The 18,478-nt window shown below is 40.7% G+C and overlaps 2 protein-coding genes across 3 annotated transcripts in view; both read left to right on the top strand.

The window, feature by feature from the left end:
- abcc3 (ATP-binding cassette, sub-family C (CFTR/MRP), member 3) overlaps nucleotides 1-2,764 on the top strand; it is a 48,413-nt gene extending 45,649 nt beyond the window's left edge. For both annotated transcript variants that reach the window (XM_035663809.1, XM_035663801.1), the window contains exons 29-31: nucleotides 687-853; nucleotides 948-1,142; nucleotides 1,958-2,764. In XM_035663809.1, the coding sequence (XP_035519702.1) occupies nucleotides 687-853; nucleotides 948-1,142; nucleotides 1,958-2,069 (474 nt within the window). In that variant the 3' untranslated portion in view covers nucleotides 2,070-2,764. The remainder of the gene's footprint in view (nucleotides 1-686; nucleotides 854-947; nucleotides 1,143-1,957) is intronic.
- Nucleotides 2,765-8,945: 6,181 nt separating this feature from the next.
- Nucleotides 8,946-12,047, top strand: wfikkn2b (WAP, follistatin/kazal, immunoglobulin, kunitz and netrin domain containing 2b). Its single transcript, XM_035660120.1, has 2 exons — nucleotides 8,946-9,477; nucleotides 9,735-12,047. Exons 1-2 carry the CDS (start codon nucleotides 9,292-9,294, stop codon nucleotides 11,280-11,282), a joined length of 1,734 nt encoding a protein of 577 aa, XP_035516013.1. The 5' UTR covers nucleotides 8,946-9,291; the 3' UTR covers nucleotides 11,283-12,047.
- Nucleotides 12,048-18,478: the final 6,431 nt, after the last annotated feature.

Below are 18,478 nucleotides of genomic sequence, written 5' to 3' on the forward strand. Positions count from 1 at the left end.
AGAAAGTTAGCTTAGCTTAGCACAAAGACTGGAAACAGAGGGAAACACCTAGCCTACCTTTGCCCAAAGGTGAAAATCCTCCTACTAGCATATCTAGAGCTCACTAATGAACATATTTTATCTCACACTGTCAAAACTACAAGTTGTTGTTTTACTGGGAGTTGTGTGCTGGAACTGTTCTTTGTTGGGAGCAGTGACTTCAGTGAATCATGAGGTTGTCAAGCAACCAGCAGCCGCCAGAAGTCACTTGAAATTGTCCCAGCACATTACTGTTTTTACCTTTAGACAGAGCCAGGCTGGCTGTTTCCCCCTGTTTCCAGTCTTTATAAGCTAAGGTTATCATTTGCTGGTCCTAGCTTCAGATTTAGAGTACAGATATGACAATTACATCAATCTTCTCATCTAACTCTCACCAAGACAGCCAGTGACTATTCCTTTTAAAATGGAAAAGTCAATCAACAGAAAATGAATCAAATTCTGTTTGTAAATGTCATATTTGGGTTTTGGATTTCTTGAGATGATTTCTGACATACAACATACATAATGTGAATACTGTTTCTACTGCACATGACTGAAAGCTACTAAACATACTCCCAAGCCACCAAAACCAAATAAATACAGGATTGCTCTCGTTGGGGGGGACGTCTATATTCGTTAAAGACCTCAAAGTCTGTTTTGTGCCACAGGAGCCTGTGCTGTTCTCTGGCACACTGAGGATGAACCTGGACCCCTTTGAGAGGTACACTGATGAAGAGGTGTGGAAAGCTTTGCAACATTCTCACCTCCACAAGTTTGTCAGCAACCAGCCGGCAAAACTGGAACTGGAGTGTTCAGAGGGAGGAGAGAACCTCAGGTGGGCTCAGAGGAACAGAGATAAACGTTGGAATGAAAGGTCGTAGCTGCCAGACAAACTGAAGGTTCTCTGTCTCTGTGTTGTGCATGTACAGCGTGGGCCAGAGGCAGCTGGTGTGTTTGGCTCGAGCTCTCCTGAGGAAGACCAGGATCCTCATCCTGGATGAAGCTACGGCTGCTATCGACCTGGAGACGGACGATCTCATCCAGTCCACCATTCGGACTCAGTTTGAGGACTGCACCGTCTTTACCATCGCTCACAGACTCAACACCATCATGGATTACACAAGGTTCAGTATACGGTGTATGAATACTTGCTTTAAAGGAAAACGCCAACACAAAACCTTTAAAGCTGTAAATCATTCAAACTAATGTGCTGTACGCGACATGCCATCATGATAAAGTATTTGCAGCAGCACTCCAGTGGAGAACATCTGGAGAACTGAATCATCATAATGAATTTCATGATTCCAAGTTATTGTAAAGGAAGCAGAGACACTAATTTCTCCATCAACAGTGGTCAGCTAGAAGCAGTACACACATAACAGTGAAACCACTGAGGTTTCAGATCTTCTCAGTAATTGTCAAAAAGCATTCTGGGATATTGTAGAAAAGCAGTATGGCTCCACCACAGAATGAAATAATAACGCATAGTAATTATGGAAGAATTTATAAACAAGATAAAGTACACTTAATTGTACTTTGTAATACATTTAATTGTAATTAAAATATGGAGATTACTCTGCTTTGTATCATCAAACTGAATATCTTTGGGTTTTGGACTGAAGACATTTAAAGACTGAGAAACTGACATTTTATAGACGAGCGATTAACCGATTAATCCGAGGATTGTGATCAATGAGCATGTGTGACATGTATGCTGGTTTAAGACCATGAAGTGCCTTGAAAACAAGTAAAGCCTGCTTTGGCAGTACTGTACTTACAGTCATGCCAATGATGCAAAGTGAACTGATACACACGATATGCGACATAGTCATAATAAGGTGGACTTGACCTTAAAATGCATATGTAGATGCATTTAGCATGTTATGAAAAAGGATGCAGGCTTTATAAATGAATCCTTCTCTCCTCTCTCTTCTTGCAGAGTGCTGGTGCTGGACAAGGGACAGATAGCTGAGTTTGACACTCCCACAAACCTCCTATCACAGAGAGGAATCTTCTACGGCATGGCTAAAGATGCAGGACTGACGCAGTAGAACCGCCTTTTTGTCCCAATGTAACAAACCAGGGTTGAGCATCAGCTCAGCTTTGTTCAGTCTGACTCTGAGCTGTAGAGCTGGCAGTGGAACTGAAGAGTTTCTTTCAGGGCACTTACTGCTGGTTTTGACTTAAGCCTGAACTCCTTTGCAGACTTGGATCAATTAGCAGGTGCAGTTTGTCTGAACCCACATAAGGACATTTACATACTCCTCCGTGATTGTCTTAAGTTTCTGGCACTGACTGTATTGTCCTGTGTGGGAGGAAATTGTCTCTTTGGCATCTAAATATGAAAAAACAAGCCATATGTGCAAGTACTAGTTAATCCAAGTCTGCTCTTTAGTGCCTTCTGCCAGCGGGATGAAGAAAGCCAGTGAATGTATCATTTTCTAACCGGCTAACTGCTGAAAAACATCAAGAAAAGAAAAAAAAAAAAGGAGTAACTTTTTTATTTTATTTTTTCTACAAAGAAAAATACTGTGCCACTGTACTTTCCTCATAAGAAAAAAACATACACTTTGTGATACACCCACTTATTTTTGTACTGTACCATTATTTAAGCTACTTTTTAAGGAATTGTTTCATCTAGGGAAGTTTGCTCAGCTAAATATGTGATTCTTTTGTGAACCAAATCTATAAAAAACTTGAATTCTGTACCACCAAAATATGAAATATGAAAATGCCTTTATTAAAAAAAAAAAGGAAGAACAATGTTTGTGTGCTGTCTTTAAATCGGTAATTTTATTGTTAAGAACTAATCGATGTGTTAATTGAAGGGGCACTCTATGATTTTACACATCAAGGTTATGATGACATTATAATCTGGTTGACAAACTGGGGGTTTGGACTTTGAAAGACGTGCTGCGTTTACTCATTGTCTGCAGAACTAGATACAAACAAACACAAACAAACAGTGGCCTTTACTTGAATAAAAGTAGTAATACCACACTATAGAAACAGTTCATTTGACTTTACAATGAAAGAGGAGACATCTTGTGTCCAGCAGGAACACTTACATTTAGGTAACATACGTCTAGTAAATGCAAGGCAGTTTTATTTGAGTGCACTGGCAGCTACAACCCGCACTGATGTGTGTGCGTGTATATATATGGGATAGGACAAATATTAGGAGTATGTATAAGTTTCAAAACTAAAGTGCGACAGTGGAACATTCCAACCTTCATAAAGGAAGGATTAATCTGTGTACCCAATAAACTGAGTGTGTATTTAACAATAGTCCTAATGGAAACCTTCAGTCCTGGAGAGCTGAGCAGACCGGCTGAAATATAATAAAATAATGTGAGTGTAATTCCTCCAGTCATCCACTAGAGGGCACTCACAGTCAATCAGGGAAGGACCTCTGTCTCCAGTCCCTTCACTGAAACCTTGTGTCAGTCAGTATCTCAGTATATGACGCAGTGTAAACTTTACTAAAGATGTCTGTGGACAGTTTTTACCCTTAACTTCTCACAACAGGTCACATGTGTTGTAATATAACTATAATACTACTATAGTGTCAGCAGTAACCACACACACACCATAACACCTTAACATCAGATAAGGACAAACATGATTCCGATAGCTCACCTGGGAGAGCTGCCCCCCCATGTACATAGTCCTTACTGCAGCAGGTATGGTTCTGAATCTGACCTCAATCATCAGCTGTCAGTATCCATTATAGGCAATAAAAAAAAAACAGAAATATATATATTTTTTAAAAGATAAGCACAAACATGAATTGAATTGAGTTATGTAGACAAACAGATGAACATGGTCTCAGTATTTTGTAATTTATTAACTTTTAGCATCGTATAACACTTAAATACTGACTGGATTGTTCGTGGAGGATGTGTTTCATCACCTAGAGGTGAGAAAATGGCAGTTCTCAGGATTGATTTGGGATTAAGATATCCAAAATAGGAATACACACACACAGACAGACACGTAGACAGACACGTAGACAGTACAGCAGCATGACAGGACTAAGAAGACGAGTTCACCTCAGATCCCTCTGCAGCAAGATGTCTCTTGCCTCACACGCACCACGGCCTGATGTTCTACAGAAGAAACTGCGGTTAGCATTTCTCAATGTTTTCCTCCAATTACCGAGGCCGTACACACACTCTCTTTGTCTCTCCGACATGCCAAAAACTGACAGAGGCTGATGGCCCAGGATGAATCAGTGCTCGGCTGCCAGCTTGATCAGTAATGTCTCTGCCTATGGGCAAAGCTGCATGAAATGGCAGGGAGGTTTGGCTCTGGCCGGCTGCTGACTTGCCTCATCAGTTTGTGCTGCAGGCGCAGGAACGCAGTGACAAAGCAAGAAGCTCCTTGTTCTTCTTTCTGAACGTTGTTGCTCAATGTTATGTCTGTGAATGATAGGTTTCCTTGATGTTCTTTTGCTATATTTGGACCACACACAGTGGTCTGTAAAGTTTAAAGGAATGGTTCAGCATTACGGGGCACACGCATATCAGCTTTTGCTGGAAACTCAATGAGAAGGTCAATACCTCTCTCCAATCGGTACGCTATGAAGCTAGCAGACAGTTAGCTTAGCTTAGCAGCTAGCCTGGCTCTGTCCAAAGGTAACACAATCCACCTACCAGCACTTGTAAAGCTCACTAATTAACACATTGTATTAAATTTGTTTATCTTGTTACCTTTGTCCATAGCCACGCTACCTGTCTCCCCTTGTTTCCACTCTTTGTGCAAAGCTAAGCTAACAGGCTAACGGGCTAGCTTTATATTTAGCATACAAACATGGCAGTGGTATCAATCTTCTGATTGATGGGACTCTTGAAAAGAGAGCGAATAAGTGTATTTCCCAAAATGTCAAACTGTTCTTTATAAAGTTACAGAATATTTTAAAATAAAAATTGGAGCCGGGGTTGACCCGCAGGAGTTGTATTGTCCATCTTTCCTTTTGGCAGATATAAACGCTGGCTGGCTCATTTACAAATGAGGTGAATTTCTCATTCATTGTACCATATGAGGACAGACCGACCCAAAATATATTGATACCTTACATTTCTGATTTCAAAAAAAGGAAACCATTTAAGTTAATAATTAAAATGGTTAAAGGAATAGTTTGACGTTTTGGGAATAGCCTACTGAGAGTTATCAGAGCTAGAGGTATAAAAACAAGTTTATGTAAGGATTTGTAAGGAATAACGCCATCATCAAGGGGCATATATAGGACGAACCTTAGTTACGACTTGGCAACGGGAGATACATCGTGTAACGTGCTAACCAGTGGGCTTTAGAGGTACTGGTAGGTGGATTTTGTTACCTTTGAACAAGGCTAGCTGTTTAAGTCTTTATGCTAAGCTAACAGGCTGCTAGCTGTAGCTCCATATTTAACAGAATGACATCATAGTGTTATCAATCTCTCAATCTCACTAATTATCACGTTATATGTTGTTTGTTTAATACTTGAAAACATTAAAGTGTAACAGGGGTCTTGGACTATTTACTGGGCACGAGCAGTGACTACCTGAAGTTGAAGTCCTTGCTGAAGCAAGGGTAGTTGTTATCCCTTTTCCAATTGTAATGCTAAGTTAAACTAACTGGCTGCCGGATGTAGATTTACATTGAACAGATATGATAGTGGACTTTTCTCATCTAACTCACTGCAAGAAAGCAAATTTGGCTTTAGTGTTGTGCATTAATCCTCCGTTGTGTAATATGTTATTTATATTTTGATTTATTTTGTATTTTTTGGTTCTCATGTGAATTTGTGACACAAAAAAAAAATTAAACCAATGAGTGTACTGCAAATGCACACTACAGGGTACAATAAGCTCATTATTGGATGCTTAATAGTCTAATGTCTAAGCTCGTGGAACTGTTGCGTTTGACACTGGACTGAAGCTGGTGACTGAGGACCACAAACTTGCTCTTTAAATGGATCTCATATCTTATGTAAATTCAGTGGTGTGTGGTTTCGTTCTCCAAACTACACAGGAATGTAGTTGAAGAAAGTTTCTAGTAGCTGTTACTTTTATTGAAGCTCGAATCCTCAAATAACCTCTCGCCTGAGGACGTGCCATTGGATGACTTTGTGCTTTTCAGGGTATACTATTATTTTATTCCACTGAAAGCCCTGTGTGTTGATGTTTTCCTGAGTGAAAAATAATAAGCCTATCATTTAGTACGCATCTGTAGCCCGGAGATGTATCCGTCTTCACTGGGTTTGACAGGAGTTTATTAATTCCGCATGAAACATGTCATTTGTACATGACAGGTTCAGACTGTGTGAGGGCCGTGTGAGGTGAGCCGACTTCTTCCTGGGGGAAGTGACAGGATATATTTTGACTTTATTTATGTCAGCAATATGAACTCCGGGGTGGATCTAAAGAAATATTCATGGTGTGGCAAGAGGGTGGCGTGGAGACTTTAAGGGGTCTCAGAAATATATGCTGATTTAATCGCAAGTAATCCCATATATTAATATTTGCTTGTAAAAGCTCCCAAATGAAGATATTTGAACTCAAAAACATTACATAGTTGTGGTACATTAGTAAATCATGGCATTAGGAATCAATAAATTGTTTTTTCAAATACATGTCTTTTTTTATTGAACTTCTTACGAGATCAATAAATACATTTCTGTTTTTTAACACATTCCTTTTTAAATGTATCTAAATGAATGTGTTAAATTTGTCAAACTAGGGTGTCAGCTGGGGTGGCCAGGCATTTTTAGGGGTGCCACCCCACTAGATCCGCCCCTGTTGAGCTCTTAAAATTTACATCTAAAAGTCTGTGTGTGTCACAGAGGTAATTTTGCAGGCAGATTGTAGTGAAAGTGAACAGATAAGAGAAGTAGAAGATTGTAGGGTTTGCAATCAGTTCATAAATCACTGGAAAGCCCCAGACACACAGTAAATAGCTGTTAAAATAAGCTGATAGTTAATCATACATGCAGAATGTTGTTTGTCATTGGAGAAAGAGAGCAAATATAATCCTTCTTACAGGATTGAGATCTGCAGCTCTGGAAGCTCAGCAAGCTCGAGATAAACAGGTTTTATTTATTTGCTTGTCATGCGCGCACACACACACACACACACACATAAACAAAAAATCACCATGTCTGCATCAGGAACAAACAATCTCCCGCACCAACACTTTGACACAGCGGGAGTCCACTGTTATTGCACTAGGAGGCGGTCTAATAGCTCCCCTGTCCTCAGCTGAACTGTGGAGGAAACCAGTCGAAGTAGTTTACACAGGAAAGGAATGAGCGGCGCAAAATATAATAACACCTTCATTCATTAAAAGCTCTGCCAATGCACACGCCCACTGTGTGGAGCACATCACCTGATCTTCAAAGTATTTTTTTTTTACTTGTATTGTCCTCATCTCACCTCTGCTGGCCTGAGTCAGATTTGAAAAGGGGTGTAATCAAGAGTTGTGTTTGCTATTTTAAGTCCTTGGTATGAAGCCAGACTCATAAATAAATTCTTGAGTGTTAGGTGATAACCTGTTATAATATTACAATTAAGCTTTTCTTGTCAATATAATGTCCTACTGCCTGTATCGGCAGCAGTTTTCATGGAATTGGTGCGTCTGTACATTTCCATAAATCCACACAAAGTAGTTGTATGACACAACTAATGCTGTGTACAAAGACATGCTTTGTAGGACGTAGAGCATGTTTAAGTCTACGGCTGAATGCTGGTGGAAGAATGGAAACTGTTGTGCAGCAGCAGTCACGTATCACTGGTCACATGTACTGTAGGTACAGCTGAGACAGGAGGAAAAACTCTTAATATGACATTTACTATATATGATCATACCAGGTAATAAACATGTCTCTGTAGGTCTTTGAATCGGCAGAATTGAACTTACTGTGAGGGTAATTCAAACCTTTTGCACAGCAATTTGCATAAAGGAAAAAAAAATCAATCATAGTGAAACTCTGTAGCAATTTGTGAAAGGCCAAGGCAAATGTTACAATTATGTTAACATTTTTTTAAAAATGTTACAAATGTTCAGTCTATTGTTATTAATATACAATTATCTATTCAGTATAATCTAATCAGTAAGACTTTGAAGAAGCTCTGAACATCAGTTCTTTAAAAAAGCAGCTCTCATATTTATCAGTGGACTGTCTGAGGTAATGCACCAAAGTGAGGAGAATTTTTATTTATTTATTTGAACATATTTCCTATTATCATTTAAACCTGTATTTATTTATTTTTATTATTGCCAATTCTACAGATGATAATCTTCCCACTCCTCATTTTGTTAGATGTGTTGAATGTGAAAGTTCATATATATATACATATGAATTTAATCTACATGCATCCAACAATATGTGTATTTTCCAGGATGTGATTCTGTGTAATAAAAGTGGTCAAATTTAAACAGAATTTCAGCACAGAATTTGGTTTTAAAAAAGGTGCAAAAACAAATATGTTGAAATGATGAGAATTAAATATATTAACAATCTCAATTATTATTTCATTTAATTCCTTCTGTTATTCTATTCTTTCATCAGGTAAGTAAACATATACTGATTTACAGTTACATATAAAAAAAGTTTCTACATATGAATAATACACCATCATACATATATTTAAAGTGTAGTTAATGTGTGTACACGTGCAGTATCATTTCTAATTATTGCAACTAAAACGGCTGAATTAAACATGGTCGGTTTGTATTAACTGAACATGTGGTTTGAGTTCGCACTGTTGTTAAATAATATTGTTTTTTAAAGGAACAAATTGCCTTTGAGTCTTTTCTCTCCGTGCGTCTTTGCGCACAGTGCGCTCTGGCGCCGCTGGAGCCCGCAAAGGGTTAAACGGGGTTACCAGCAATCCTTTTAACAGGCAGGTGCCCCGCCAGTCCCAGCCCAAAGCACACCACTGACTTCTGAAAAAGGTTCTTCCAGCATCTCAGGAGCACCTCGTAACTGTCATGTTAGTCGAAACTTGGCGAGTGATGTCGGTGGTGATGGCTGCAGACCGGCAGTATAAATAGAGCATCATCGCCGCAGAAGTGAGACACCAAACTGGATCAATCAGCTGACACACAGCGTCCGGACTCGCAGACTCACACACGTGTGATGCGCTTTTGAGTTTTTGTCGTCGTTTCACCTATTTTTATATTCAGAGAAGTGGAGTTTGCTCCAAAGAAAACTTTCAAACCTGATCAAAGAAAACTTTTTAAAAAAACAAAAAAAATTCACCACTTGTTGAGCTGTGTCCCGCTCTGGAGATGTGGTGGATGCTGTTTCCACGGTGGATCTGGTTCCTGGCGTGTGTGTCAGTGTGGATGGAGCACCAGGTCGGAGTTTTGCCCAATATCACTTATTCACACGCGGGGATCTGCCCCAATGACATGAACCCCAACCTGTGGGTGGATGCCATGAGCACCTGTACCCGAGAGTGTGAATCTGATCAGGTAAAGTCTTTAATTAACCTTTTAGAATTAAATATCCTGAACTGCTTGACAGTTTTTACATGTGAACTTATTTTGCAAGAAGTTTCTGTATTCTAAAAATTATATTTGACATGTTTTTATCCACTTGCATCTCTCCATCTTATCTAAATTTAATTTAATCTCTCTTCTGTCTATTGTATCATTGTTGACTTTATGAAAATACCTTCCAGATGCATGCAGCCTCCTGAATCTGTAACGTCTCTCTTCTCCTCTTACAGGAGTGTGAGTCCTTTGAGAAGTGTTGCCAAAATGTGTGTGGGAATCGGAGTTGTGTGGCAGCCCGTTACGTCGACGGGAAGAAAGGCCCTATGGGAATGCCCAAGGAAGCCACCTGTGCCAGTTTCATGTGCACCCAGCAGGGGTCTGAGTGTGACATCTGGGACGGCCAGCCTGTGTGTAAGTGCCGAGACCGCTGCGAGAGGGAGCCGCACTTCACCTGCGCCTCTGACGGCATGACCTACTACAACAAGTGCTACATGGACGCAGAGGCGTGCTCCAAGGGCATCACCCTATCTGTCGTCACCTGCCGCTTCCATCTCACCTGGCCCAACACCAGCCCTTCACTACCCCAGGCGACCACCCTTCGTCCTACCACTGCTCCTCTTCAGGCGACTATCCCGCCTCCCACCGAGCCTCAGCCGCCCGTCGTGGTCAACAGCCCCGCTTACCAGACTGTAAATGTGGGTGACACCGCTAGCTTCCTGTGTGACGTGACGGGTCGTCCCCGTCCTGAGATCACCTGGGAGAAGCAACTGCCAGAGGGGGTGGAGAGGGTAGTCATGAGGCCTAATCATGTGCGAGGGAATATGGTGGTCACTAACATTGGTCAGCTGGTCATCTACAACGCCCAGCCGCATGATTCAGGCATCTACACCTGCGCGGCTCAGAACCCGTCTGGCTCAGTGCAGGCCAACCACCCACTCACTGTGCTGCCCACAGAGCCACCCAAGACCCCTGAGCCCAAGAATGTGACCCGCTGCCTGCCTGAAGAGTGTCTGAAACCCCCTGATAGCACAGAGGATTGTGGGAGTGAGCTGGAGAAAGTCAGCTGGTACTATGAACCCAAGACCAACAACTGCTTCTCCTTCACCCACTGCCAGAGCAACAACAGCCAGCAGCCCAGGAAGGCATTTGAGACATACGAGGAGTGTATGCAGTGCTGCGGTCCAGAGCTGTCAGGCCCTTGTGGGCTCCCCAGCCTGCAGGGCCCCTGTAAGGCCTACGAGCCACGCTGGGCTTACAGCGCAACTCTGCAGCAGTGTCAGTCCTTTATCTACGGAGGATGTGAGGGCAACGACAACAACTTTGAATCTAAAGAAGCCTGCGAGGAGATGTGCCCCTACCCGAAAAACCACCACTGCAAGGCCTGCAAGCCGAGAGGCAAGATGGTGACGAGCTTCTGCCGGAGCGACTTTGTCATCCTGGGTCGCATGACGGAGCTCACAGAGGAGAAGGACTCGGGCCACGCCCTTGTGACTGTGGAAGAGATCCTCAAGGACGAGAAGATGGGTTTACGCTTCTTTGGCAAGGAGCCTCTTGAGGTCACCTTCCTCAACATGGACTGGAACTGCCCGTGCCCGAACATCACGGGCGCCGCCGCAGAGGGACAGGTCATCATTATGGGCAACGCCAACGATGGCATGGCCGTCCTTCAGCCAGAGAGCTATGTGGGCGCTTCCAGCCCTCGTCGTATACGGAAGCTGAGAGAGGTCATCTCTAAGAACACGTGTGACATTCTTAAAGCGATCACCAACAGCCCTCAGTAGGGTTAGGGTTAGGGTTAGGGATGTAGCATTAAAACCTGACTCCACTGTAGCAGGCTGTTATCTTTTGAACATTATTTGCAGTAATGTTTTGAATTAGGACCATTCTTACTACATTTAATGGGTTTCTTTCTGTTTTTGAATGTTTTCAGAAGTTCCTCATGAGGAACCCTGTCATATGTCTTTTTTTGTGGTCTGTTCGCAGCGGAGCTTTTCTGTTATGGTGTGGCCATTGGTGTTGATTGAAATACCATGAGACATCCATCATGATCCTCTTGTTACCATAATCCCCCAGACTCTCCCCTCATGCCCTCTCTTGCCTCCACCAGAAATGGAGATTGCAGACTTGCACTGAAGCACAAAACAGACACGATTGAGTCGTTATGTACATAATTTAACTGTCACCAAACTTTTGATTCTTTTACTTACCAGCTGTATTTCTACCTGGCACTTTTGATATGAGCACACTCTTAGTTCATACATTTACCCTATATTTCTGTTTTCATGTTGTATAAATACATCCATAAACCTGTGCATACAGTACAACAAGGTAGATTTGGTTCATCCAAATGAATGAGTTGTAATATATTTTATTAACCACCACATTTTCTCACAATAAGTCATCTATTTTTTTATCTACTTGCTCTTACTTTTTTGGCTATTTATTATCATGTAAGCTTTTCTTTTGTCTAGCTTTTGTACTTTACATTCTGTCTGAAACTAAGTGGCATTTTGTATAATTTTATAGTAATGTGCGAAGAAAATAAAGATTTGGGATTTTTCTTCATTCTCCTTTTGTTGATCTTTTTTCATATGTAATATTGAATTATATTTTATTTTAGGGGCAGACTGTTTTATCTCTCAAAGCCTTTAGAACAGGGTACACAATGACACAATGACACAGTGACCAATCTAAGTTAAATTTTGTTGGCTTGGGTGCCTCTGTACCTATTGGACAGAAAGCTCCCTGTACCTGTGTGGCTAATCTGACAGGCTGTGATAAAAGAGATATGGGAATAGAATATCCCCAGCCCACCCTGCCCCCCTACCCCATTCCCCAAACAGAACCCATCCATTCTAAAGACCCCTGTGGCATTGTAAAAACTTTGTTTTGCCTCCATGATCCAGTCTAATTGGGTAAGGAGCTCAAGCTGTAAACCTCAGATCCACTCCCATACAAGAGTTATGTGTTTCATGCCGTGCCAGCAGGCGTCTCTGGGTTACTAGGAACAGGCCTTGGTGGGTTTCGACGAGGGTGTTCTACTTCCCAGATGAGATTCTGTTTCTCCCATCCAGAGCGGTGAGGGAGGCGGGAGATCAGCCCATGTACGGTGTTCCTTTACTGGCAAAACCACCAGGGAGCTCAGACCTGCACTTCAGCAGCTGTTGAGGCTCTGGAGCAGAGAAATATTAGATCTGCAGCACCTTGGATCACATCAGAAAGCAATATAAACAACATATCAACAACACAAACCTACCAAACGTTCTTTTCATTGCCAGCTATTTTATCACTTTTCGATACACACTAAGAACACAGTTTATGTAGTTTTATCTAGAGTTTACACACTGATCGTTCCTGCGCACATCATGAGGTCAGTGGGTTGAACTGGTTCTGTAACACAGCTAATTTCTAAGCTAATAATGTTAAAGTCTTATGTACTGCTGGCTTTGGTGAATAAATTATTGCAGCTTTTACAGAATATGAATCCTGAACACTAAAAATAAACTAGTATGATCCTGTGTGAGTACTGTCCAAAATACTGCTTTAAAAATAGGAGTTTGACCAAATAAAATACAATTTGAAGAAATATCTTAAATAGGTGAAATAATGACTAATAAGTGAATAATAGGGGAAGACATAGGCATTAGGGTTATTCAGAGATTGAGTGGTGCCCAATATTGAGATTGGGACACCCCCAAGATAATATCTAAAAGGTCAAACAGGCATGCATTTAGACATGCAAACAAGTAATTCTTTGGTTTATATATGTGTATGTTTATGTATGGCACATCTGTAGATTCCATGCTATACTGGCATATGCTTGCCTGCATGCATGTATATATTTATGTCCAAAAATCTAAATACTTTTTGTAAGTCAATATTATGGGTTACCATAAGTGAAATGAGTCTAAATTTGAAGTAACTAAATTAAATTAGTATTTAATTCAATATAATTTGGATTTACAATCTAATAATTCTGATTTACCATGAATACTTATTTTTTTTCTTTTCTTCGCAGAAATGGGCTTCTATAGCAGTGCATACATTATGTTTATTTTTGGTATTTCCTGGGGTAGAGAGGTAAGTGAGATAGTTTGGAGATTGACATGGGAAGATGGTGGTTGAGTGGGATGGTTTAGAGGAGAATTTATTTGTATTTTTATTTACAAGACGATATAATACAGTCTATCTTTACATGTACATGATACATTAAAGTTAACTGCCTACCTGAGTACACGATCTGAATGACAAAAAGTACTTTTGTGATGTACTTAACACTTTCAACTCTTAAGGCCTCTATAAAACCCTCAGAGTGACTGTATCTAATATTGTTGGTTGAACTGAGCAAAACTCACACAGAGACCATGACAGGTGATCAGAGGTCAGACTACAACATTTTCGTAAATTGTTATTTTGTGGGCATTTCATTAAATAGGGACTCCAGGAAATGAGAGAGAGATGCAACAAAGATCTGCAGCTGGACTCAAACCGGGGACATTGTGGTTCTTGGTTTAAAGGCAAAGCTACAGATAGGCCCCACTTTGCAACATTTGAAGCGATCAGCCAAAAAGGTTTGGAACCACTGGATTGGGGTCTCTCTAAACCACAGACGCATACTTATGGTTTCTTAATGGTTGTTAGTGGTACATATGTGCACACTATTGTCCCCCTAATGTATCTTGGATTGAGTCCAATTGGTGAATTTTATAGCATTCATAGGTGCAACCTACAGTTCAGCTGAGGGAACTAGCTCAATTATCAGACTGAAACTCCTCAAAACAACCTCAAATGCCATGAATTATTTTTCTTCTCCTCTGATGTTCCAGCCTATGTCTATTAAAAAAAACACCTTTAACTACTTCAATGCGTAGTCTGGGGTCTACAAAAGTACAATTTATTATCAATTAAAATTCGGCATATTCAAAACATGTGTGATCATTATTTTTGAAGCACTTTTATGCTTTTCTAATTTGAGTTGGGCCAAGTAAAGAGGTACGCGAGTTATGCTTTGATATGCTGTGCAGAATTTTCGCTCACATATTTTTTTTCCTCTCCTTCCTCTCAGGCTTTGTTGATTTGATGGGGTCATTGCGTTCACAAGCTCAGTTCACATAAGGCAGGAATAGTCGGTGTGGTCCATGCAAGGCTCAGATGTAGACCTGCACCAGGTAGAAAGGACACACAGGCAGCAGACAGCAGGACAGTAGAGCCACCTCGACTCTGTCTGTATTTCTATGTGGTGCCTCCAGGTTGTGTATCCAGAGGAGATCGGACAGTAGCACCTGTTGAACACATCAGCTAGCCGGGTGGTTTAAGACCTTTGATTCATGACCTCCATCTGTTATGGCCATATCATTTGGAACGTCTATTGAAAAGATACAGTAGCCACTCACACGCATTGACTGGAGATGAGCAGGATCCCATGGCAGTATATCATCCTGGGGCAGCAGCAGCTGAAAGGTTTGATGCTGGTAGGTGGTAGCTGCTCTGATGCTGGGAGGTTGAGATCCTCTGCTCAGGATGGAGAAAGGATTGAGAAATGCTGTCACATCCCTGAATCACACTCAGAGGTGGCCTTGAGGAAGGCACTAAACCCCTAAATGTTGTTTTGACAATAGACCTTTTTCATAGCAGCCATTTATTTGGACATGAAATAGTCAGGTAAACATAGGTGTTACCAATGATACTAATTAAGGCTCTGTTCCATTTAGTGTAGCAGGGCCTTTCCAGTGAGCCAACAAGCAGAATAGCAGCACACTTACTCTGTTTGATTAGAATGGAACAGAATCTTAATTTAGTACCATTGGTAACATCTGTGTTTACCCTACTATTGCATCTCAAAATGGTTGCTGTGAAAAAGAACACACTGATGCGACTTCACAATAAAGTGTTTAGTCATGTGCATGTTACTGACTGATTCAGGGTCAGCACGTAATGAAAGTTGACAAAGCATTAATTGTAGCTATATATTGTAGCTGTATCTATCATTTGAACTTGATGCCTTTTGGTTGTTTTTATAAATGTGCAAAAGTAGAAATGTATAAATTGGGTACATTCTTTCTCATTTAAACACATATAGAATATAAAACATATAGAATATAAAACTTGTATTTACCTTAACAAACCTGATCATGATGGTCATTAGTGCAGAGGAGTGTATTTGTCCCTGTTCCTGCAGTGCAGGTAACGTGGCTCTGTATTTGTAGAGGTTGTGTGAGCCACAGCATCCTCTGGTGTTGACTGAAGCTTGTATACATAAAGTTTGGGCTGCTTCAAGTATTCAACACAACGAGATAGATTCATTGATAGCAGAGTGGATATATTATAATACTATAGAATGCCCTCAGTGTCATTTAAAGTCTACTAAAGTAGTGTTAACTGGTGTTCAAATTAGTAGATATCCGATCAAGGCTGCTGCTACCTGCAAATTTCCTAAATGCCCAGAATCCTGCTCTAACTGTGCATACAGGAAATATTTGATTAAAATTTGTTTTATTTTATTTGCTATTTTATTATCTATATGGCAGTAATGTCATAAATACACTGCAGAAACAGCCATTCTAGAAACAAGAAAGATATTCTTAAAGATGATCCAATTTTCTTCTGCAATCTGCCAAAGAGATGAGCCAATTTTGCTTGGCTACAATTCTTAAAACTAGCATAAAACCTAGCCACTGAAAGACTGTAATGGGCCTTAAAACTAGAAAAAATGCCAAAAATTAAAACAGGTTGTGCTTATTTCAAACAAGGAACACTCTGGTTATAATTATTCAAGACAAAGCTTATTGAAATAAATATTGTGGTCACTTTATTTAACTGAATTTAAGAATCCATATCATAATATAAGATTTGGTAGCTGTTCATTTTGCAAAAGAAGTTTTGAAATCCACTGTCCACTCCCTGCTCAGCTCCAAATTGCAGACAGACACAGCTAGTAACTGGTGAACCTAGTGGAGCGTTTACCTGCTAAAGGTCTGGTGGCAAAAACCCGACTTCAGAAGCACAAGTGTTGCTCTGTGTCTGCTGGATGTGTAATCAATTGTCTGCCAACACAACACTGGCAATGTCAGGGATGCCCACTGATTGGCATAGATGATTTTACCTTCACCTTATTGCAAGTCAAATTTCTATATAAGTTGAACAAGAAAGCCTCAGTTTGATTCATGGCTGACTGGGAGTTTCAGAGTGCTTCACAGTGCATGCATGGATACTCCCCTGCCTATTGTGACCCCTTATAAGAGCAAGCGGGCAAAAAAAGACTTCATAAACTTACTATTTGTCAGCTTCCAGGGATCATGTGATCAACGGACGCAGTAAACCTTCACCTCCACTAGAGTGCAGCACAAGCTCACATAACCTGTCTAAGATCCATACTGAGGTATAGGACTGTGTGCATACAACATCACTTCACTTCATTCTATCTATTAATGAATTTTCCCACAGACTCTGTGTAGCACTGAGACAACTTCTGAGCCCAATGGTCCGTTGTCAATCCGCAATGCAGGAACACGTTCAGGGAAAAGTAGTTCTGGTGAGTTTTACTGTGCTCTGGTGGATCAGGTTATCTAAGGCCCAGATAATTGACCATGTAATGAAGACACTAAAGGGAGCTATGCAAATGGACTGCAGCGTTCTGTCTCCCATCCAGCTGCTAGATTAAGCTTTTTACAACCTCACGCTGTAAACCAGTTAGTGAGCCCGCGGTCACTTCCGTTCCACTGCTGCTGCTGTCCTTATGTAATGAAACGGCTGGGACAACATGATATAACCACACATGCTCACATACACACAATGCACACTCAGCAAGTTTCACTGCTTGGAGCAAAACAGTGACTGACTGGTGGGAAACAAGGAGAGAAAGTGTATCCTCCTTTCATTTATTTTCAATTCATGTGCTGACGTGATAACCGAGTGACACCTTCAGAGGCAGTTTATTGTCCTTGATGGATTGCTCCTCAATGTTGGTGTCATGAGTGTTTTCCATGCATACTGATATTTTATGCTGATTGTGTGATATTGAAATCCTCAGAACAGTAAACATCAGCAAAGATTACATAACAGTGGAGTGCATTTCACATTAAACATTTAAATCAGAGCGGAATGTCATGTGCTTGATTACTGAAGGTATAAGGTGATTTGTGCGTGAGGCCGTGTATGCATTACACAGACGATATAAACAGAGAACGGGTGTGTGTGTGTACAGTCTGTGTGGTTAAGGGTATAAGTACAGTAAATTAGTGCTTCATCACTGGAAATGCACATACCAAGCTGCCAGCTGATGATATAGAAAAAAAACATTAATTTCTTTGTTTGAGTTTGACATCTGAACAGGTTCAACATTTTGTCTTCTTTCAGACACTGTCTTTGCTTTGAGTATGTAGGTTGAGTTAAGGCCTACCTAGCTTGCCAATAAAGACTGGAAGCAGGGCGAAACAGCTAGCTTAACTCTGTCCAAAGTGAAGGAATATCCCTACCAGCACCTCTAAAGCTTAAATATTAAATGTCAATTAACAGTTTCAACAAGTAACCTGCCCCTAAAATCACAAAGTGTTGTTGCATTGGTTCTCAAATGGGTTATACATAAGATAGCTTAAGAGTTAGCCAAGCTAGCTGTTTCCTTTGCCTCCAGTCTTCATGCTTAGCTAAGCTAAACATGTCCTGACTCGCTGCACATAATACACAGAAATTAGATTAAACACCCCTAAAGCTCACAAATTAACATATAGCACCTTTTTTGTTTAGTGTACAGATTTACCAAACCGGATCCAATGTGTTAATCAGTGAGTTTTAGAGGTTTTGGTAGGTAGCTGTGTTTTTGAGCTCTGAACAGAGCCAGGCTAGCAGTTTCCCCGTTTCCAGTCATTTGGCTAAGCTAGGCTACACATTTCGAGAATGTTGTATATTTCAACTGTGAAAGCATTATGCATTCTACCCTGAGGGAAATTCAATTCAATTCAACATTTACAGAGACCCAACA

The sequence above is a fragment of the Morone saxatilis genome, unplaced genomic scaffold, assembly GCF_004916995.1.
Source record: "Morone saxatilis isolate NCDOM2014 unplaced genomic scaffold, NCSU_SB_2.0 Contig1, whole genome shotgun sequence".
Lineage (NCBI taxonomy): Eukaryota > Metazoa > Chordata > Actinopteri > Moronidae > Morone > Morone saxatilis.

Coding starts and splice junctions, on each gene's coding strand:
- wfikkn2b (XM_035660120.1), top strand. CDS start 9,292: ATGTGGTGGATGCTGTTTCCACGGTGGATCTGGTTCCTGGCGTGTGTG. Junction 9,478..9,734: donor GAGAGTGTGAATCTGATCAG/GTAAAGTCTTTA, acceptor CTCCTCTTACAG/GAGTGTGAGTCCTTTGAGAA.